Raw genomic sequence first — 25,047 nt, 5'->3', positions numbered from 1 at the left:
AAAGTTTACGATAATTGTGAACGTTATCACCTACAAATGACTATATTAAAAATATTTAATTACAGAAACGAAGAGTTTTCATCGTTTTATAATTAATAATCTTAAATATAGGTTTATGTCTGACAGTTAAATTTAGTTCTTTTGTTAAGTCTAGTCTAGATATTTGTTTCTTATGTATTTGCATAAACTGAAAATCATTAAAGTAAGCCGAATTATGGTTTTCTTCGAAATGAAAACTTAAAAAGAACTGCTATTAACGTTGAAAATGGTTATTTTTGTAAGATATTTCCTTATAAAAGAATTTAGTTATTTTGATTTGAAAAACGCGATAGAAAATACCAATGCAATATTTAATAAATGCTTATTTTTTCATAGTTTGTTCAATACATTGTTATTAGAAATATTAAAAAATGCCATTTCTATTTCATTGGCATTTTACGTGAAATAATTTCATGAAGACAACCGTGAGATTAAATAAGTTATGATTTATTAGTTGGATCTAAATATAATCAGAGGTTTCAAGACTCATCACTGGTTTTTAAAAAGTACTAACTCGTGGAACTATTTTAACTCTCTCACAGAACACCATTTAGGAACCGCTGCCCTAAACGATATCATGGTTTACTACGCCTCCAAGGATCCAAAACTTAACATCAGGAGTTTCTTTACTAGCTAGGGGCCCCAAATTCACTTCTTCACTAAATCCAAAGGTAAAAGACCCAATCAGCAGTAACGTCGTTTACCAGGAAGTGGGCTATTTCCTTCCAACTATAGGAATTTTAGAGAAATTATACATTATCCAATGTTTTGGGGGATCATTTTAAGCATTTTTCAAGGCATTTTGATCTCGCATGCCTCCTGGCAATTTTAATGATTCATTTATTTGGCCACTTCTGTGAAAGTTTGAAATAACAAATATGACAGCTAGTTTATGATATCAACATACCTGAGGTTTGAAATGCGCACAAATTTTCGTTTCAGTACTAGACAGCAAAGCTCCTAAGTTAGGCACTTCATTGTAGTTTTTAACACACCAATTTCATAACACTAATTGCAATTAAAAAGTTCAATTTTACAATAAACATCAGTTATTGTGTTTCTTTTCATTAAAATTTTTAAAGATTCACAGAATAAGTTTTAAGTACAATAATTGTAACAAAATACGGTGAGCCAAGTACCAGGTATGTCAGGGACGCAACAGCGTATAGGATGGGTGATGTTAGCGGGACGCAGTTCGAGAACCCTTGCTCCAGAAGACAACTTTCAATCTATTATTATTTTTTTTAATTTATTCAAAAAATCTATCCCATTTTTATGTTTAACCTTCGTGAATTACATCAGTGATTAATAAACAAATAAATACATTTTTTAAATATTTATATCTGAAACAAAATAACGATTGTTTGCATTCTAGATATAATAGATTATAAAATAATATTTTAGATATGAAATAAATCTGAGTTTTTTTCCACGAATGTGTAAGTTTTAGAAACTTGGAACTTTTGAGGGGTCTAAACCTCCTTATGAGAATTTATAGCAGGAGCTTTATCTTCCTCAAGGAGTCAAAGACGGCGAACACAGTAAATCGCAAGCGATTAATATTTTTTATAATTCCTAAACTTTCCAGTTCAGGGGTCCCCAAATGCCCTACCGTTCCATGGAATAAGTGAATAGATTCCAAGAGTTCGAACTTTTTTTTTTTTTTTTGAAACCTATAGTTAGACTTAAATCCAAACAATAATCCATTATTTACTTAATATTTTTGTTGCCTTTACAAACTTTAAAGGAAAATGTCAAAAAAAAAAAGGAAAAGAAATAGTACATTTAAAAAAAATTCATTATTTTTCAAATAACAATGCATTGAATAAACTATGTAAAGGACATGCTTTTATAAAAATATTGTATTTTTACATCCATACGCGCTTTTCAAACCAAAATAAATTTACTAGATTGTTAATATGTTTATCCCTACTTGCAATGCTACGTTATACTAGCTGTTTTTAACGTCTATCATTTAGGGTTCTTTTTAGTTTTAATTTCAACGAAAATCATAATTCGGCATTCATTTCTTTTCAGATAATCAATATACACCAAAAACAAATTCTTACCAAAATTAGATTCAGCTGCAGGTCTGAATTCAACTGACGGATATAAAGCATAATTTAAAATTATTAACGACAAAGCGATGAAAAAATGCTTTATTTTGAAAATATTTAAAAAGGAAAGAATGGTAATCTTTTATAGGTTAATACATTCAAAATTGTCTTTATATACTTGTTATAAAGTTATGGTTCCGTCGAAGAATCTTGATCATTTAGGGTTCCATAACCGAAAAAAATTGAAAACTGTTGTTTTAGTTGATGCTTCTTTTCTTTTTACATCAGATTAGCATGAGTTAATTTTAAAATTACTCTATCCCCCTGTGGCAGAACTTTTTGGAGCTTTCTGCGACAATTCTCTTTAGTACTAATACCTTTCCGAGAGACATTTTTAATAGTTGCAAATTTATATATGTTACTAATTTAAAGTAAAAGAAGCGTTTTCTGTTAAAAAGCCTTTATGTATAGACCAGAACAGTATATATTTTTTTAAATTATAAATATAAGAATTTTTAAAAAAAATCTAAATATATGAGAATACATGTTCTAATAAGATTGGCGATATTCTCCTGTTCTAAAAAATATTTGTTTGGTTAACCTTTTTTAAATTTTTGCTATTTGGAAATTACTTTTTTTAACATCAATCTGAAATTGTAGCTAAAGCCAATCATTGCGGAATTTTTTTTATTCTCAAAAGAAAGTAGCAAAAAAGAAAAAAAAATCACGAGCGTTTTTTTCCACCTCCGATATGTGAGAAAGGTATTTTTTTGAATACAATTCTGCGGAAAGGGGAAAGTTCAGTAGAAAAAAAATATTTCGAAAAATTCTACAGATAAATAAGCCCAAACTTCTTAGCTTCCCAAATAAAAAAATCTTTCTGCAAGAACTCTGTAATGTTCTGCGACAAAGTCGCCGTGTCGCCACAATTTTGCCACGGGGCGCTATCCTAATAATCGAATGTAACCATATTTTCAGAAATTTCTAGAATTTTCTAAGAAAAGGTAACTATTTTAGAATAAAATATAAACACGATACTCACAAGGTGGCTCAGAATAAGCTCTGTACCTGTCCGATCGGAAATCCATCGATTCTTTTCGCAAAACTCGGTGAAGTAGGGAAAGTTAAATTAAATATCCAGGTCAAATAATTGGCAGACGGGGTTGAGACCTTATAAGAAGACGATGCAACTAAATAATAATCACCTGCGGCGATATTTCTATAATCAGATGAAACACTTCATTTTTCTTCAAAACGAAGTGTTCAGGGTTCGCTTATGATAAGGTAAGAGTGGATGGAACTTTTTTTTTAGACGTCAAAAAACCTCGACGATAAATAGATTGATAAAAATAATGACAAAACGTTGATAACATAGCTCACCATATGTGCAGGTTTCCTGCAGCCCATTGTTCCTGTGTTAGGGTAGCTAATTTTGTTTTCATACAAGTTAGGGCGGCTAATTTATACAAATACACTGATGAATAATAAAGAAAAATAAATTTAAAAAAAAAAACTTCAGCTTACAAAAATAAGCCGATAATTAAAAATATATTAATTAGGTCCGATAATTAATTAATTTGAAATCATAATTAATAAGATTAATCTTCGTAATTTTTATGAAATTTTATTAAGTAGTTAAAATACACGAACTAAAGCTTATAAAGCTCAATTACAAGAAAATAAACATTATGAAGTAATTACATGGAGTAAGCACGAACATATTTTACACTGATAATATGCATGTATTTTACTTGAAACATATGTAAAATTAAAAAAAAGTATAAATTTTTTTTAAAAATTATGCATAAATTTTTTTACACATCTCCTTTTTTCAATCAAAAGGAACGATTTATGCCATAAAAACATTTATAATAAGTCTAGAAGGGATAGAAAATTTTGCGAATGAGATTGAAAAAAAAATATTTTACTTTTAGAGTAGAAGCATTTCTTTAAACCAAATAACCATTACCGTTTTTTCTGGGGTTCGTTGTGTTACTATTTTTTCTAATATATTTAAAAACTTTTAATTTGAAAGGTATTTCAAAAATTACTAAATATAGTTAAATATTAGTGAAAAATATACAATACATCAAAAAAAAATTCTGATACTCCCAATATACATAATATATATTAACATACCTCTTTTAAACTTAAAGAGCGATAATAAATTAGAACCTCTAATATCATTTGTACATTAAATTCGATCAAATGATAAATACAAACTCTCCGTATGCTGCATTACTTTCACTTAAAAGCTAAGAAGTTTGTTCTTTTTATAAACACTATAAAACATGGGGTAGCTGGCTCGATTCCCACCGTAATTCCGTGTGTATCCGTTTATCTATCTTTTTAATATGAGCTATTTATTTTTCAATTCAAGAAGGGCTTAAAAGCCATTTTTTTTTGTATTCAGCACATATGACTGCAGATTTATATAGTAGTAAATTTATTTACGTCGCACTAGGGCTGCACAAAGTGCGCTGTTGGCGACGGGTCTGGGAAACAACCCTGGGTATGACCCGAAGACAATCTTCTGAAGAGGGGAAGGCTCCTTGGTAGCCCGACGTCCGTAGGGCGAAGTCTAGCACTTTACAGTAGAATAGTTAGTTTACCGAGGATTGATACCGCAGGTAGATCAGAGTGTTCACCCACCCGCTCACTGATTGCTGCCAGTGACGCTTGACTTCGTTGTTCTAAGTGTCTTTAAGATCAGTCCACTGTGGGACGCAGATTGATGGTACGTTTACGAATACCTTCCTTGTAGACCGAGGTGGCCAATAGACTTAGGTTCCGAATTTAGGATTCATGTTCGTAAGCAATAATCATAATAAAAAAGAAATTTTAAAAAATATATTGTTGTTAGGTATATAAATTGTTAAAAATATATTGTTGTTAGGTATATAAATTGTTAAAAATATATTGTTATTAGCTAAGGAACAATACGCGTTGTAAATGATTAGACTGTCAAATTTTAAGGAATATTGTAACGATAATGTTAATTATTCTTGATGTAATAATTATTTTTCTGTATGTTGCAAGAAATACAAAACATTTTAAAATTGGAATTTGAGAAGATGTTGTTGTTGTTGTTCATTTACGTCGCACTAGAGCTGCACAATGGGCTATTGGCGACGGTCTGGGAAACATCTCGGAGGATGATCCGAAGACATGCCATCACAATTTTGATCCTCTGCGGAGGGGATGGCACCCCCGCTTCGGTAGCCCGACGACCTGCGCGAAGTCGAGCACTTTACGGTAGCACAGTTTAACGAGGATCAATACCGCACACCCTCGGCCCCTACGCAGACTGATCCAAGTGGTCACCCACCCGCACACTGACCGTAGCCAGTGATGCTTGACTTCGGTGATCTGCTGGGAACCGTGTCTTAACGATCAGTCCACTGCGGGACTGAATTTGAGAAGAAAAAAATATAGTTATAAACTATATTTTTTAAAGTGGACAAAAAATGAGAAATTAAGTTTATTTTTTCCAGATCAAAAACTGAAAAAGCATGTCTCCTAATTTTTTAAAAATAAGTGGAGGGATATTTTGGTGGTGATATAAATTCATTACGAAAGTCATGCCCCCTTCCCCCCTATCATATTTCATTTTACGTCTGCCAAAAAATAAAGCCATTTTCTTATAAGCTTACTTGAAAAACTAATTTTTCAAAATTTTTATATGTTAGTATGTTAGTTTATGTCATAAAGTGAGCAAAATTATGAGTACAAAAATAAAGAGATAATTTTTGCTTGCAGCAACTAGGAAACGATTGTATAGCTTGTATTGACATAAGGTACAAATCTCCAATTGAATAAAGAATACTCTAACTAGTAGGAAAATTGTCGAAATTTCGGTTTGACGATCAATTCTATTCGGTTAACAAAATTACTAAAAAATCTACCAGTAGAAGCAAAAATTGAAACTTTTATTGTTATCAGGTACAAGACTCCAGATGAGATTTAAGTACTCTAGCTAGTCGGAAGAAGACGCAATTTCTTTCAAAATTTCCACCCTCCCAAACAGAAAACGAATTGACTAACACCAAGTAAAAATTAAGAATAAAACTATAGAAACGCGAATTAATAAGAGGCTTAAAATAGTAAGGAATTACAAAATGTAACGATTGTATCGAACCTGTACAGAATGTAAAATGGTGGCAAAAAAAAAAAAAAATAATAATCGTAAGGAATAAATTTAAATAAAACCTCTGCTCGCACACAAGTAAAAAACGTGTGTGCAAGAGTTTAACTGTGAAACAATAACATAAATACCATCCGCGTATGCATATTAAAATTTGTATATAGATTATGGTTCTCCTAATTTACCGAAGTTTCAGCAAATTAAAGTTTTGAATTCCTCAAAGTCTCGGATCATATTGAATCGGATGTATTGAATTTCGATAACCAAAGAGCACTGGAAACTAGAATTAAAATACCATCCGTTAATGTAAATAGAAGTTAAGGGTTTCACTTTCTGAAGTTTTAGTGACTTCTGTTCCACAAATTCTCGGAAACGTAAAGTATCGGAGGTATTGAATTTCGACAACCAAACATTACTGGAAACTAAAACTAAAATACCATCCGCTTTTGTAAATAGAAGTTAAGGGTTTCAATTACCGAAGGTTTCGTGAAATAAAGATTTCTGTTCCTCAAAGTCTTTGGACATATTGAATAAGATTAATTGCAAATTGAAAGTCAAACATTACTAGAAACTAGAACTAAAATACCATCCGTTTATGTAAATTGAAGTTAAGGGTTTCAATTACCGAAGGTTTTGTGAACTAAAGATTTCTGTTCCACAAAATCTCAGAACATATTGGAAAAGATTAATTGCATTTTGGCAGCCAAACATTACTAGAAACTAGAACTGAAATACCATCCGTTTATGTAAATAGAAGTTGAGAGTTTCACTTACCGAAGTTTTTGTGAATTAAAGAGTTCTGTTCCTCAAAGTCTTTGAACGAATTGAATCGGATGTATTGCATTTCGATAACCAAACAAGACACTATAGTTTTTCAACACAAGACGAGTGCAGCACGACACGAGGATTGATCTTGAAGAGATGCATGCAGGTGCTTTGTGCGAAATGAATTTCGAAACGTGAGATAAAAGACCGACAAGAAATATGGATCAAGAACATTTCCCCCTTCCCCCGCTTCTTCAGGTAAATATGTTTGACCAAGACGTTTCCATTTCATGGTCAGATCCATCTCCAGATATCCAACACAAACAAATGAAGGAGAAGAAAAAAAAGACTCATTCACACATGTTAGTCACAATCCTGAGTCCGCCAATAAACCTTGTTTAAATATAAAATTGATGCTTTAGAAAAACACTAAATTTGAGTTTCGATTACCTTATCGACGCATATTAAAAATGTTCTGCAAACATACATTGAACTACGTATCCTTGATTTTTGTTCTGCTGACTAAGTATCCTTGTTTTTATGACTGTGACCTTTGAAATCGTTTACAAGACAGTGGTCCGCGGGCCACAAAACATTTGACACACTCATAGAAAGCATACGCGAATTGTGGACCTAGATGGTTTGAAATATATACGTAGAACCAACAGAAATATTTTGTACTTAAAAAATTTTGTTATGGATAAACTCTTAAAATTGGATAAAAAGAACTGTGGATACCCCCAACTAATGTAATTAAGTTCTATATAATATCATTGAGTTAATTATATGTTATTAATAAATTTACTTCTTTGTTAACTCAATTTATATTTTTACCAATGTGCAAATTCAATTCGGGCAAATCCGTGGCTAAAAATCTGGGTAAATCAAGCAAATCAAGTTTCTCTTTTTTTTAAAAAAATAAATGTTAATTTTCTAATATCATTAAAATTGTATAATAAAACATCAACCTTATTAATTATAAACTTCAAATTCTCCAGTATAATATTATTACCTAGCGAACATTCATTTTAGTGCCAATCCAAGGTAATCAACTAATCANCACCCAATAAAACCCGGGAGGGTTTTTTCAAAGTGGGCCCACTTGGCGAACCCTGGTTCTTTTGAAATCTGTACTCGTTTTAGATAATGTTTTGTGATTTATTCTGTATTTTTCTAAGATTTTATTTTCTGTTTTTTGCTCGATATGTTTTATTTTAAATATTTTTTACTTAATGTGTTATAGTTTCTTTTAAATTTTTTGGGTGATTCTCACACTATTATGTTCACATATTTTGCTATGGCTATATTAATAGAATGTTAGAAAGCACTTCTTTTTGCGGATATAACCGTGTGAGCTGATAACGAGGTTATATATCATTTCATTATTTTGTTCGTCGGCTATTTAATATTTTTTAAATAAAATTTGTTTAAAAATATTTTATTTTAATAATTTTTCTTCTTTTATTTCCATTAATTTTTAACATTATTTTCCATTTTTTCCCTATATTTTAAACTTTACATATATGTATTTGAGATAAAAATGCTTTTCAAGGAATTCCCTTTTTAAGCGATTTATTGAACAAATATATCAAAGATCAGCTATTTTAGAGAAAAGAAGGGAGTGTCTACATAAATGATAGGCCAAATTTTACATAGAAAAATACGGTATGTAAAATTTCGAAAACCATAAATATCAATGTTAACAAACAATAAATCAGTATATAGAAATTTTTCTAAAACTTGAAAGATAATTTCAATAAATTTCTAATAGGAAATGTGTATTATTACGACATTACTTCATACAGTAAAAATTAAAATCGGCAACAAAACAGCTATCAGTATTTTGTAAATTTCCCAAAATTCGGTAACCAGTTTCAAAATATTTATTTTAAGAAATGAGTATTAAAGCTGAACTTTTTTTTGATACAATAGAGAATAATAAATACAGTAAAAAACAAAGCAAACAATTAGCTTATTGTAAAAATTTAAAAATATTTCTAGTAGTAAATGTATAGTAGTGTAGAAATGGTACCTTGATATAGTAAATAGTAGCGTTTATTTGATACAGTAAAGAATAGTAACAAAAAAAAAAAAATTCAGCAAAGAACGAAACAAACAGTTTGACATACAAGCAGTTTGTAAAAATAAATTTTTTTAAAATTATTTTTAGCAATAAATATGAAGTAGAAGTAAATGTGTAGTAGCGCAGAAATAGTACCTTGGTATAGTATAGAATACAAAATGTCAACAAAACAGACACTTACCGATAATTTCTAAATTTGAATTTCAACGTATTTCTGGTAGGGTAATAATGTTGAAATAACAGTGCTTGATACAGTAAAAAATGTTTTTTGAAAATGTCAACATAACCAACAATTATCAGTGCATTTTAAAAAATTGGAAACTGAATTCACGATTGTCTTTTAGGAAATGTATATTAAAGTCGAAATATCAATACCGTACAATAAAGAACAGAAAAACATCAACAAAACTTAATAATTTTCAATAATTTGAAAATTAATTCCAATATATTTCTTGCGGAAAATGTGTACTAAAGAAAAATAGTACTTGATACAAGTGGAAATCAAAAGCACCAACAAAGTAAGTAAACTCACCGAAGTTATATTTTGAAGTTTGTTGTCTGGCTAGCCGGTGAAAAATAACTAAAAAAAAAACAATAAATAAAGAAGATGGGGAGAGGTTTTTTTTTGTTGTTTCGGGTCAGTAAATATGGCAAGATGCTGGTTTTAAAAACAATAGGATGTAACAAATGAAAGGGTGGTGAGAGGAGGGGTAAGTGAAACCCAAAGATGAGAGGATGTCCCACGTTTCGCTTCACTATACGTCACATCCGTCTTATGAATAAAAAAATCGAACGCGCCGCGATATTTACCTTCGAATGATGAATAACACGCAAAAAGGAAAAGAAAATGCGTAGATATTGGATGATGAATTTATGAAATGTCACTAAGTAATAATTTATTCCTCTTAATTGTATCACGTGTTGTAACATCGTGAAAGATTTCACCTTGTGACTTAATGCCAATTAGAATAGCTTGATTTTGGCGAACTTGAAAAAAATATGGCTTGTTTTCCTGTTCCTGGTTCAAAATTGTTGTTGAATGAAGTAAGTTAGCTGAAATAGTTAACACAGTGATTCACAAAGTGATCAATATCGACCCCCAGGGTTCGACGACAACCTCCAAGGGGTCCATGTCAAGTGCAAAAAAAATTGGATGTCAACTATAGTGGATCTCATATGAGCAGGTCGTGACTTTTAATTTTGGCATTTCATGAATGTAATAATCAACATACACTGATAGTACCTTTTTTACGTACATTATACTACGTTATAATACAAAGACATATATCTATCTACATTCTACATAATTTATAAAAGTAGCTATGAAGTAAAAATTTTATTAAAATTTAAGTTATTAGGATTATTTTTTGATATATGAAACTGAATTATTATAAACTAGCAGTTGCCTGCAGCTCTGCCGCGTATGTTTTTATTTTCTCTGCGTGTAAGTTATGTAACAAAAAAGTATTTTTCCGCGGTAAATTGTAGCCTAACCTGTGTCAACTCTTTAGCTAGCTAGACTTCCAACTTTATCTGCGCACAAGATCACGAAGATTTGCTGCATAGTTTTTACGCGAAAACGCAGTAAACAGACCGACAATACGCTACTACGGTTTTGTATACAAACTTATTTCCCCAATTGTAATATTAGTAGCCGAGTACGGGTTTTATAGTGGAATTATTCTATTCCATTTACATATTAATTAAATTAGTTTGAATTTAATTAATAAATGTATAAAATTAACAAGTGTTTTTTTTTCACACTACACTTCACTACAGTTAGAAATTTAAATCTTTCACAGTGAGTAACACTATACCAGCTATCAGAAATGCATTTGAAGTTGATGAATTTACAAAAAATCAATATCAGGAAAGCAGGGGGTCTATCCAAAACGAAAAAACATGACAAGGGGTCTGCGAGACAAAGAAGTTCAGGAACCACTGAGTTAACATAAGAACGCTCACTCTGAATATTGATAAGAAAATAAAAGGAAGTAATATTAAAAATAAAAAAAATACAATTTTAAAGTAAAAATAATAATTTACGGTTAATTCGAATTTGATAATCAATTCAAATGGTTAAAAGATCTATTATGCTAATTTAAATAAGTACCACGAGGTTTAATTTTCATTGTTATTTCGCTACCATTCGCTACATCGTGGGTGACAGGACTTCCTGGTTAGCATATGCTTTCAAAGATTCGTCGCCAAGGAAAATAAAAAAGCCACAGTTTAAGTGCCTTACACTCGAAGTAAAGCGATAATTTTAAACTATATATATCGTCTTGCCGTGAAGAATTATTTTGGTATTAGAACGGACAAATAACTTATATATTTTAAAAGTTATGGTTGGTAGGACTTCGTGATCGTGAAAACGCGAGTTCGAATCCTGCCAGTCGAAGAATCCATCCGAATGTATTTAAATGGAGACTAATGCACGTTAAATCTGTCAAGGTCACAAATTCCCCCAAGTTATTATAAATAATCAATACCTCTGAGGGGTACTGAATAGGAGATTGATCGGGTCCTACCTGTAAAACGGGCTGTGACCTATGTGTGGCTGAAGTTGTATTCTTGGCCATAAATGGCGCTACTGAAAAAACAAGAAACGCACAATCTGCCTTAAAAGTTCGCTTGATTTCAAGCAGGTTTGCTGGTATTGGCAAGTAGCGTAAGTAACAATAAGAAAAGTTATTAAACTTTTATCAAAAATCGCAACATTTTCCCGCCTGGGTGAAAATTATTAAAATCACGGCCTGATTTTAAGTTTTTGCAAACTTTTTATGAACCCAGACAATACAGCATTGGAGTAAGTTTTTAAATATTAAAAAAGTTCGACCATACACGCCTTAAAGGCATAGTGCATAGATAAGCATAAGATAAATCCATGTTTACGTTGGTGGGATTACGTTTGTCAATGGAAAGCACTCCAAAACTGTCAGTTATGTCAATGACGCGCCTATAACATATATTTAATTCCAATACAAGTTATTAATATTTTTAGAAGTAAATTTAAAAATAAAAGTCTTAAAAATAACTCACTTAAAACCGATAAATCCGGAAAGATCTTGTGAATGGGGAAGAGGAGTTTTTCCGTCTTAAATGCCTCTCAAAACAGCATTTCTTTTTTTTTCATCACTTTGTGAACTTCACACACTTCCTTATGAAGAAACTCGGTAAGAGTAACGCGTTTTCCTCATTTCATTTAAGTAACTTCTTTCTTACAATTTTTTTTTTTGTGATAATAGTTTTTTAAATTCTTTCGAACAATGAAGAGAAGTGTCGTTTGATGAAAGGAGTGATTTTTAATTTTTTAGAAAAACTGGTTTTGTTGTAAGACGTTTATATTCGAAATTAAAGAGAAGATTCTTCATATTTAATTCCTTTCAGCAATGCAATAACTTGAAAAAGAATTATTTTTCGTCAAGACTCTATTAATGCCCTTCACCTTTTTTTTCTCTTCCTTTTTAGAATTTTCGGAAAATTGGCGTTTTAGGCCAATAAATTTTTTTTTTTAAAAAAACTATAACTTTAGTTAATTAAGTTTGTGACTTGATTTAATTATTAACTAAATTAACTTTAAACAGTTTAGATCATACAAACTACTTATATTAAGAACCATAATATTTTATACGGAAAAGTCAGTAAATAAAATTTCAGGTATTTTTGAGTCTTTTTAACAAGTGTAAAACGTGGTTCCCATGCAATATGGTAAAAGGTATAGATGGTTTATAAACCATATTTTTAAAGTTAAATTAGGTTATAAGGTTTACGGATAATATGGTAAGAAGTGAATATGATTTATGGGTAGTATGGTAAGTTCCAAACATGGTAGAAGGTAAATATGATAATTAAATTCGCTCCAGTAATTATGTAGTGCAAACAAAATGACATTAAAGCATGATATTAACATCTGTTACAATATAATACAGTGTGTATTTCTCTCCTTTTTTTTTCGTTTGTACCTTGTAAAATTTCCACTTTTATTACTTTTTTTGAAAATTTGTGTTTAGGAAACTATTAAACCATTATTTTTGGAAATTAAAGATTACTTAACTTAATTAGTAGTTAACACTGAATTAATCAAATTATGACGATTGTAATTTGGTACATGAACTTAAGTTGGTGCTTAATGCTGCTTGAGAATTTCATTAATTTATTTATTTTATCAATTGTAAGTTTCTATAATGGTACCACACCAAGAAATGAATTCCAATTAATGATTAGTACTTTTGATTGACCTGTAATTGCGCAGTGCTTTACAGCAGCGGTTACGAAATGATTTTTCACGGAGCCCTTTGGTTCTGTGAAAAAGTTCTGTGTAAAGAGGTTCCGAGTGTTAAGACTTTTTTAAAGAGATAAATATTTGTGAAACCTAAAATTACAAATTAACTTTTTGATGCAGATGAGACATTAGTGTCTTTTTTTGACATCCTAATTACAAGCAAAAATATATTTTCGCATTCTTTAATAATAAAAAAAACTGTCGAATAGTTATTAAAATAAATCTGTTAAATTATCGGAATTATATTTGTACTAAAATGTAAAATCCAAAAATGTAGTTCGAAAAAAATTTATACATACTCAAAAATATCTTAATATAATTCGATACACAAAAATTTCCAAATAATAAATTTCGTAAATTAAAGAAATATCAGTAATGAATAACTGTGCCTCTTAGATCTAAATAACTGCAAAATTTGAAAATTTATTGTTTAGAAGTGATTCGTGTTTGTAAAATTTAACCTTTAACGCAGTTTTCTGACACCGGTGTTTCATGCTGTATTTCATAACCACAAAATATTTAAATGCTAAATAAAATATTTTTCACTTATTTTTATTTAAACTAGTGCAAAATTATAAAAAAAAGCATGAAAACTATGTTTGATAAAAATTCTGCTTCAAAGGATTAAGCGGTGACGCCTACATCGCAGGCTAACATGCACTCTGTGCAAGCACTGTTATGGGTAGATTTTGGCAAAATCTACGCTCTACGATAATGTAGATGACGATGTTGACGTCGTCACTCGCTGCGAAATCACCATAATGTGTAAGTTAAAAGCTAAAAAATTTTCTGAACAAAGGAAGAAAAAAATGGCTAATGCTCAGAACAAGTAAAAAACCTGAGATGCTAAAGCACATATTTAAAGGATTTCAACTACATGAAACCGATTATGGCCAGCTAATAGCCCATACCATAAAGAAAAATTTAAATCATTTAAGCGTCTTGACGAACGCCCACCAGGAAGTAATGCAAAAACTCTCCAACTGATAATCTTTATTTGTGGGAAGATTCACACCATTCCAAATGTCATTTCGCTTTTGGCGATCCATAAAACACTCAATTCATACGCATATTTGCAAAACTAATTTCCTTGGGGGATTTCATGTTTACGATCTAAGTGAAATTCCATGTGGGTTTTATAGTTTCTGAAATAAATGAACGGTGAAAGATTAAAATGTAATTAAGACGCTCGTAAACTATCAGGAATTTGTAACTATTACTTTTTTTTCAATTTATGTAAATTTAATCAACTGAATGCGTGACTTATGCGCAGAGAAATTTAGAATTTAAACTAATTTGCGATCAGCAACAATATGAGAAATGCATAAATTCCTTATGTCGACCGGAAATAATGTAATAATTTAAATTCGAAATTTTAACAAAATCTGTTGATTATTTATTACTTAAAATTGGGAAAAGTTGAAATTCGTCATTATAATTCGAACACTTTGTTCTATGAAAATTATATAACTGAGCTACATTCGTCTTTTACAGTTTTATTGTGTGAATTATTTGTCTAATATTATATATATTTTTAGTAAAGGTAATAGTTTTTTATAATTGTCAATCCTGTAGTTAAAAGTATCCATTTTATCTCAGAAAGAATACGTTTTAGGATGTTGAATATACGTTTTAACTTAGAAATGATCCATTTTGTAATGCAAAGTACATGTTTTATATTTGAAAACATTAATTTTTTAGTAAAAGATACCTGCTTTAGATTTGAAAGTTTCCATTTTTGGTAAAAATAACATCCGTTTATAGTATACCATTAATAAAAGTAGCACAATATTTTTGAGTTTCATATTTTTTAATGTTGAAATATTTATTTTCATGTAGTATAAATTTATTTGGAGTTAATTATCAATTATCGTTTCTTTTTTATGTGTGCAATATTCACGATGGACAGAAAATTTTATTTTCAAAAAGTAGGCAATTCGTTTGAATGTAAAAAAATAGCTTTTGGATTAGAGCAAAACACGTTTATCTTTTCTATTTACAGACTACGTTTCTTTTGAGAAATTTGTTAATTAACGGTTTTCTGTTATTTTGATTAAAAAACATTTTTTTTTAAATCCCACCATTTGAAAGCAAACTTTATTTAAAAATTAAAAGCATTTTCAGAAAATCAGTAGTGAATTTTCTTTTATAATTTTTATGAGTAAATTGTCCCTTCTCCAAACTTAATTAAATATAAAAACTTAAGAGCATACAATACCCACACGTAGAAAACACTCAGAATACGTTTCAGAATAGGTGTCTTAAGCTTTTCAGAACAGTTTCTCTGTGTTATTTCAAGTTTGGAATAAAATCCTATTATATATCTTAAATCAAATCGTCTGAAAACTAAATAAAGAACAGAAAAAAAAAACACTTTTTTTTATAGGCCTCTAAAGAAGATTTTATGAAGCGGTACCCCGGAAATAAAAAAGGGGGAAGACTATCATCACTCGAAGCTACCTGTTCAAAAATATCAGCTGGCCATCTCTACACAGTGAAACGACCGTCATCAGGGTCATCTAATGACAGAAAAGAACATTTGTACCGCACTGCAGACGATGTGGAGCAATTATGTTATCGAGTTGCCCATTTTACGGAATCTGAAAAGAGATATTTCGGTCAAATCTAGAATAGAACGGACCTCAATCAATCGCCACCATTAATGCCGCCCCTAATTTGGCCGGACATTTATCACCTAACTCATTAGAAGAATGTTTCGTAAATATGTATTTATAGGTGATGACAAAGTGCTTAATAATTATGCGATTTAAGTTTTTTTTCTCTTTAATCTTGATGCTTAAACTACGCCCAATTTATAAATTCCTTTCGCTCAGTTAAGAAACTGATAAAATAAGCTTTCAGATTTCGTGTACAGAAAAGAAATTTTATAAAGATCAAGAAATGTTTAGTCTAACTGAAATGATTGTAAAAGAATATGATGTTGCCATGTAAAAGAATATGATGTATAAGAATATGATATATGTTTTTAGATACAAATTTATAAATTGTGTTATACTAAAAAAACAAAAACAAATTTGAGCCCATTTCAAATTCAAATGCATTTATATCGCATTTGTTGAAGATATTTAAGCACGGTATGTATTGATATCTAAGGAACTTATTGTATGTATTTAGAATACAGTTTTAGAAAAATCAACAAAGTTTGTATTGCTGGTAAAGAAATTTATGAGTAATACATATTTTGTACTTATATTAAGAAATTCATCAATTTTAGAATTTATATTTAAGAAATTTATGTATACATATTTTGTATTTATGTTTAAATAAATTCATCAATTTTTGTATTCATATCTCAGAATTTAATATGTATTTCGTATATATATTTAAGAAATGTATCAATTGTTATATAAATGTTTAAGAAATATGTATACTTCCTATTTTTATTCATAATATTTAAAAAAACTGTACTGCATACATATTTAATAACTGTACTTCATACTATAAAAGTTTTTAATTTGTTTTATCAACTCATTATGAAACTAGTAGTTTAAAATTAAATAGACAACTTTACAAAAAGTTTGTTGCCTTTTCTTTTAATTCGACGCGTCTGAAAGATTATAAAAAGTTTCCCAACATCATTAGTTTCTCTGATACGTCACTCGGGAATAGTTTTCTGAGTCAAATCATGGTTATAGTTAGTTTAATCCTCACATCCACTCTATGTGGATCGATTTTCTAAACGTCAAGAAACAGAGTTATGAAAATAATAAAAATGTGTCACGTAAGTTATATTTTTAATCGCGCGAATCCACGGCAGAAATTCAAAAAAGATCTGAAGCATCAGCAATTGTTATGAGTCTGTAGTTTTCAACAATCGAGTGACCAAATAAGGAAAGAAAACGTCATCGAAATGTGGAAATGGATTCTTTTTCGGACTTGGGAAAGAGAAAGATATAAATGTGTGATGCATTGAAAACGGAAACTATGCTGAGTCATTCAGGGTAATAATTTATTTCAAAAATTGATTACTGATAACAGAAAAGGAATACGCATCATCAGTTAGATACCAATTGAAGAAGGAAGAAATGTTGAGTGTTAGATAAATTATGTGTATTAAATTTAACCTGTGGATTATTGAAAATAAATAAATTAATAAAAGCAAAACTTTGAGAGTTAATTGGTTTCTTCATTTATCAGTTTAATAACAGTTTTTTTTTCAGTATTACTTATAACTATTTTTTAATGGTATTCATTAAAAAAATGCTTTTTAATTTAATCAATTTCTTAGGGCCTTACTCTTAACAATTGGACGGAGATGGGAGAACAATTGGAAGCTTTTGTATTTGTGAAAAATTATATACTAGCACGTATAAAAATATCTTTATTATAAGATAATTTTTTAGAAATATTCATGGAATATAAAACTGTTGCAAAGAATACACAAATTTCTAGATTAACTTTGCAACTTGCTAACATAAATTTGGTTTTGTTCGCGCAGGAAGCTTGACATGCATTTGGCGTGCACTTAGATGCAAACAAACTCATTCCATAGGAATAGTTTGATTTTGTTATAAATGTTGATGTTTTGAATTTTTTTTCAAGAATTGAAACTTTGTGGTTTACTCTAGGTTTTTTTTAATTCATATGTTTCTTTAAATAAATTTAAAATACCACTGAACTTGCCATTAAACTACCATTAAACTAAATGTGCATTGTTAAGTTTCTCCCCCGTTATAGCGTCTTCTTAAGAGCAAGATGTATAATGCGAAAATAAATTAATAAATAAACCATCCTGAATAACTTTTCTTGGAATAATCTTCACGTCCTAGGACTCAATATTAATGGTTTCAGGGGGTGCCCTCGAATATGCTAATTAATTAATGCAAAAGATATTTTAAAGTTACGAAATCAGACACAAATCCCCAAAATATAGGGGTTACATGTAATCCGGGAAATGAGGTCTCAATAGTTTAGTCAGGAGAGCGGTTCAAAGTTTGTACATCTCAATGTTGATTTTACTTTTTGCTTATTTCAGCATATCTCGAGCACTTTTCAAGCGTATTGAAAATTCTTTGCACACAATTACAAAATTCGTTTATCCAAAAATAATTCCAAGCAAAAAATAACTAATTAATATAGTTGAGGTCACACCCTTGAAATTAAAAGATTGAGTGCTAAAACGTAAAGATCCGATCATTAGATTGAAAGTTATTCAAGGTGATCAGTTTTTTTTTTAGCACTGTATGAAGGAAATATTGTACAAAATCGCATCAAGTGCAATTAAATAAATTTACAGTACATAGTGTTCAAATAAAGTTTTAAGTTGGTCAAGTATAAAGTGTACAAGTTAAGTTTTGAGTCCCATCAAGTATATATTCAGTGTTCAATATATTTGATAACATTAGGCACAACTTAATCACATAAAAGATATTATTTTATGATTTTTTTGTTTGTTTGTATCCTTTAACAAAGCGATTGTTTACATAAAAATATAATTTATTTTACTCTTGTCGGGTGGAATTTTTAACTATAACGAAAAATTATAACAAGGGTAAAAAAATTTGATTTACATAACTTTTTGAGCAGTTTTATGACATTTGATGTTAGTTTCACCTGAATTCACTTTTCTACACTTGGTTCCTTATTTTATCAATGGAGAGGAAATAAATAAAAAATTTTCCATATATATAGATTATTACTAATTCCACCGCTTATTAATTTTATTTTATAACCGGCATTGAATAGTCGACCCATTTCTTAGTTTACAACAATCAATGTTTGACTCCGTAGACTTGTAATTTTGAACTCAACCCAGAATACAACGGAACTTTTGGATCAAGCATTGAGACAAATTACCCTTCGTGGGGGACTTTTATTGATGGAACTAACAAGCATTTGCGTTAGACAGAGAGGAAAACACAACAACAAAAGGATTTTTAACCCATGATCCGTCTACCATTGGAAATATTATTTTACGTCAGTACTGTGGTCGGTGCAAACTGTGTGCATAATTGATACCGACCTGTCATCGCTGGGATTCAAACCTGGATTACCTCATAGGGAGGCGAGCGTTCTATTTTCTGAGCCTCCACTCCACTACTATCTCTTATTAATTACAATTAAAATATTTGAGATCAATTTAAGTACGATTTTTATTAATCTAATTATTTCCATTTAAGCTTGTATTAAGTGTAAAATTAAAATTTTAGTTAAGTTATATGCATCATAAGTTTACAATTTAAAGTTTACCATATGCATCATAAATTAACGAATGAAAACAAATGTAAGGAAAATAATATCTAAATCTCATTCTTTCCTAGGAATAGAAACGAAATTTTTTCAGAAACGACTAACTTCCGAACTCAGATAAAAAAAGAACCGATTTATTTTAGTCTTCCTTTCAATTTGGCTGAAAATTCAAAATAACCCTTAAAAACGTAATAAATTCTCATTTCGGGTTTTTTTCCCCATAAGATTGTGGGGATTTAATCTTAGACTATGTCAACCTTCATCTATCAAAAGGTATCGCAAGATAGAATCGAGTTAACATGTCTTATATACTAGTGATTTGGTATTTAATATTTGTAGTGGTAGTTACGCCACAAGAAAATAATTCATTGAAACCTAAAGATCAAATTTTCCCAAACTTTTCCTAGATGCGGCACCTAAACGAGATTTTAAATGTCTTACGGCATCTTAGTCACGCGATATTTGTCTGCAGTATATTTCTTATGAATTCAAAATGTACATTTCATTGGCGTGAAACCGCAGTGGTGTGGATATAAACTTAGTTAATACAAATCATACTTAAAATGACTTCAAATATTTTAATTGTAATTAATAAGAGATAGTCGTGGAGAATAAAGCGCTCGCCTCCCAATGAGGTGATCTAGATTGGAATCCCAGCGATGACAGGTCGGTATCAATTGAACATCCAGTTTGCACCGACCACTGTGCTGACCTAAAATATCTTTAGCGGATCATGAGTTAAAAATCGTTTTGTTGTTGGGCTTACCGTAAGAGGTTTTCATTATTTGCCTCTCGGTGTAACGCAAATGCGGGTTAGTTCCATCAAAAAAAAAAAGTCCTCCACGAGGGCTAGTTTGTCTCAATGCTTGATCCAGGATTTACGTTGTATTCTGGGTTGAGTTCAAAACTACAAGGTAACGGAGTTGAACATTGATAGTTGTAAACTAAGAAATGGATTAACTGATGCCGTTTATAAAATAAAATTAATAAGCGATGACATTAGTAATAATATACATAAAAAAAGCATCAATAATGTACGCAAAAATATAAAGAGAGAGAAATTATCATCCACATTAGAAGCTATCGTTAAGAGGACGCTATAAGGCTGGGGAAACTTTTCACGGCAAATTTTGTTTCACCAATGGCAAATTCTGGTGTGTTTGTTCATTGGTAAAATAACCTGTAGGAAAAGTGAGTTCAGACGAACCTAGAGTAAGCCACAAAGTTTCAAATGCAGAAAAAAAGGTTTAAAAATAATCAAAATGCAAACAAATTACTGCAGGATAACTTCTTCACCGCGTTATCCTGTTGCCTTTGGTCAAGTCCTGTTGTAACTTATTAGCATTTTGATAATTTGAAAGCCTTTTTTTCTGCATTTGAAACTTTACGCCTTTTCTAGGTTTAACTGAACCCACTTTTTCTCTACTTCAAATTAGTTTCTTATAACTTTTTTTATTTCTTGTCCGCTAAAATTTAGTTGCTTATCACTTAGCATGGATGCTTATTATCGTTTAAAAATGCAACTATTTAAATTATAGTCATTTTTCAAGTTGACTAAAAAGGAGAAAACAACTATATTTTTGTCGTACTAAAAACCGAAATACATCACTTTCGTAAATTAGGTTTTAACATCCCCGTACATTTTTCCAACAACTTTCGAAAAGGATGGGCAGTACGTTTCTCATTTTAAGGTTTGGTTTGATGAAACTAAAATTATTTTCTACTTTCCAGTCTTTATTTTGTTTCATTATTTAGAGTAATAATAAAACCAATACTGAAATAAATATCTACTGAAAAGCTCATTAAATTCCAAGAGTTGATTAAAAGTGAGTACAATTATTAAAAGCCTTAACAAAGGGAAGTTGAGTCACTCTCATCAACTGTTACATGAAAAAAAGAATCTCCCTAAATGGGATCTAAAAAGATCCATAAAAGATCTAGGATCTCCTTTAATGGCTGTAAAGATGGCCGGACGCCGGCAATTATTATTAATCGTCAGAAAGAAATTCTCTTTTTGTGTCCCTTTTAAGGAGCGACTAATGCGAATTTGAGAGAGAAAAATTGTGGTTTTAATTTTTGTCTTTGTACTGCACACCCCCCTTACAAGTCATGAATTAAATAAATAATTATCTCGTAAGTTTCTCTTTTAAGACATTTAAGCGTTTGATGTCACGAAATTGAGATGGCAATAGAATGTGTCATACCGGCTTTGCTAAATGAGATTAAAATTGAGACCGTTTATCGGAGAGAAAATTCCCTTGAAAATTTTAATATAGAAAACAAAAATTGTTTAAGCAAAATTGTATTAAAACTTTTTAAGGAAATGTTTTCTTTATCTAGGCAAATAATAATTCATATTAAAACGGTATAAAAAATGTATAGGGTAAATTTGGCAATATTTTGGACTCAATAGTAAAAACCATGATGCCAAGTGTGCAAACCCCTTTGTCTAGAATACTCACTTAAACAGTCCGAAACTCTCTCTCTCTCTCAAAAAAAAAAAAAAAAAATCGCGTTCTTTTCTGTGTTTTTTCCGCTTATCATTTGTTCTGTGTGGACGTTTAAGATGTGTTCAACACTGAAGTAATGTAAGTACTTCAAATTAAGGATGTACAGGATGGTTTAACGATGTATCAAGATGAGTAATTTAGTTAAAAATGTATTTTCAGTGCGTATGGATCTTATGTGTACTGTATATTGTACTAGCATAATGTGAAATTATTCAATTTGACTTTATTCTGTACATCATATATGTGTGTGCTGTATATTGTCACCGTATAAATGTGAAGTGACTCAATCTGACTGTTTTCTTAGCAAATGCCATGTTCATAAGTACTCAATGTAACAATAAATGACTCTAATGTAATATACATGGTTGAAGAAGTATATCTAAAAAAAAAGGTGGGTGTTTTTGTTGTTTCTAATGGCACTTGCCACACGGGCAAGCCTGCTTGCTGAAACCGAGCAAATTTAAGGCAGAGTGTGAGTTTCCTGTTTTTTCAATGGAGCCATCCTATGGTCAAGAATTCGTCTTCTGTCACACACACGTCACAGCCCGTTTTGTAGGGCGGATACATCCATTCATTCATCCACAGATCGTAATTTTGACTTGCATCAGAGAACGATTGATCTCCAATAGTTTTTTCTCTGCATATCTTATGCAATGCAATGCTTAGTCACAGTAAATAAAGCATTCATAGCTTTTAGAGTAACTTTACGAGCAAAAAAGGAGGAAAATTTATTTAAAAAAACATTCCAGCATTTGGGGAGGGGGGTTTCGAAAGAAACAGGTGCGACAATAATGGAGAAAAATTCTAGACTATAGTTCAATTACAATGAAACAGCGATATTTAATACAGCTTAATCAATGAACACATTTCTATTATTGTTCATTCATTAATTTGAACTCCTTTTGCAGAATTAACCCATTAGTGTTACCTTACTCGATTGAACCAACCATCACGTGACAAGAGGGGGGGGGGAGGAGAAAAACCATTCATGAGTCAACAAGAATAGAATCTCCAGAACGCGCGTGATTGTTGTGATGATTGCGTTTAGAAAAAGAAAAAAAAATACATAATTACAATAGCAACGGTGGCAGCAGTCTGCCGCCCGAGAGTCTTTCCTTTCATTTGTGTTCTGGGCTTTGGGAAGTTTTTATTAATCCGGACTTACAGACGCCTGGATATCTGGCATCCTTTCCCCGTCTGTTGGCACTTATTAATATTATATCCGGGAGATAAATTCGATTTTTTTTCTTCTTTATCGTTCGTTGTTCGCTCGTTCGAGCATTTTGAAAATCTCGCGAGCTTATGGACTTGGATGGGGTGGTTTTTGCATAGTAATAACGGAACGGTATCGTTAATGCCGCATTGTATGCATAGGCGGGTAGTACGAAACGTGTTCTGGAATTTATAATGACTGGTGACAGATTCGACGACATCGAACGAAAGTTGGATTATAATTTGAGAGTGGAAAATGATATCGACCGTACTTTAATTTATAAATATTGCAATATAGCATAAACAATTAGAATCTTAATTATTACAAATTAATTTTTTTTTCAAATGTTGTCAAAATGTTAAAAAAATAACTAAACATTTAATCATATATTACCCATTCTAGCACCATATATTTTGACTTATACATTTCAAAATTGTTGAATTCAACACAATACATTATCTAATCCAACATCATATACTTTGACTTATCCATTTTAACACAGTGAAATTCAATACATTATCTATTTCAAAATATTACATATTTCAAAATATATCATCTATTCCAACGTCATATATTTTAAAATTATAAAATCTAACATCATATATTACCTATTCTAACATCATATATTTTGACTCCCAATTCCAGCATTGTTAAATTCAACATCATATATTATCCATTCTAACATCATATATTTCATCTCCCCATTCCAGCATTGTTAAATTCAACATCATATATTTTGTCTCCCCATTCCAGCATTGTTAAATTCAATATTATATATTATCAATTCTAACATCCTATATTTTGACTCCCCATTCTTTATATAGATGATAATAATTTACTGTCAATGTTTATGGACACTGCCTTACGTTTCAGACACCAATTATATTTGATTCCTGTAAATGCGTCTACCTAGCAATACAAGTGCACCGGCAGAGAAAGTCACTGCTCATCCTCTCGCATTCTTCATCTGCAAACAATTATTTATTTTGTTTCATTATGCAGCTTTAGTGCAACCTTATGAGCAGAGCCAAAACAATTTTCCTTCATACTTTTCACATCTTGACATCTAAGCTATAAGCAGGATGTTTAACTTCCGAAGAGCTCCGAAACTGATCGCCGTTACAAAATTTTATTCTTCTACTCAGGCCAATATAAGATGCTCCAAAAACCTAACAGATCAGAGAGCCTGCAAGTCTGTTAATATCCCGCAAAAGAGATGAAGAAGTCCCCCCGTCCCTATAATGTTTGAATAATTAAAGGGTTGAAAACCACATTTTAATATAAATTTAAACGCATAATCGTATGAAGAAATTTAAAAAGTAGAATACTTAAGCTTTCCAGGATCCTCCTACAAAAACAAGTATATTTTGTGGCCATTTTGATTATTGTCCTTTGCGGTCCTTTTGTAGTGTAACAGCTTGTGCCACTTGATATAAACAGTCTTTATAGCAGATTGGCAAATAAGCCCTATTGGAAAAAAATCTTAAAACCAGTATCAAAAACCAGTAAAAATGATACCAGAACCAGTATAACCATACTGGAAATTTTGAAACCAGTATGGCACCATACTGGAAATTTTAAAACCAGTATAGCACCATACTGGAAATTTTAAAACCAGTATAACACCATACGGGAAATTTTAAAACCAGTATAACACCATACGGGAAATTTTAAAACCAGTATAACACCATACGGGAAATTTTAAAACCAATATAACACCATACGGGAAATTTTAAAACCA

The 25,047-nt window shown here is 30.6% G+C and overlaps 1 protein-coding gene across 5 annotated transcripts in view; it reads right to left on the bottom strand.

Annotated features, from left to right (window-relative positions):
- LOC107443771 (protein FAM107B) overlaps positions 1-25,047 on the bottom strand; it is a 177,128-nt gene that overhangs the window by 12,567 nt on the left and 139,514 nt on the right. The window contains exon 1 of one of the 5 annotated variants that reach the window (XM_043045648.2): positions 7,015-7,178. The exons of 3 other annotated variants lie outside the window; for them this stretch is intronic. In XM_043045648.2, coding sequence (XP_042901582.1) covers positions 7,015-7,084 — 70 coding nt within the window. In that variant the 5' untranslated portion in view covers positions 7,085-7,178. Of the gene's footprint in view, positions 1-3,138; positions 3,324-7,014; positions 7,179-25,047 lie in introns of those variants that run through there. One more of the 5 variants, XM_043045650.2, reaches the window with a different exon arrangement.

This window comes from Parasteatoda tepidariorum, chromosome 2 (assembly GCF_043381705.1).
Source record: "Parasteatoda tepidariorum isolate YZ-2023 chromosome 2, CAS_Ptep_4.0, whole genome shotgun sequence".
NCBI lineage: Eukaryota > Metazoa > Arthropoda > Arachnida > Araneae > Theridiidae > Parasteatoda > Parasteatoda tepidariorum.
Note: the sequence above shows the minus strand (reverse complement) of the source record. Positions and strands in the feature narration are given on the sequence as shown.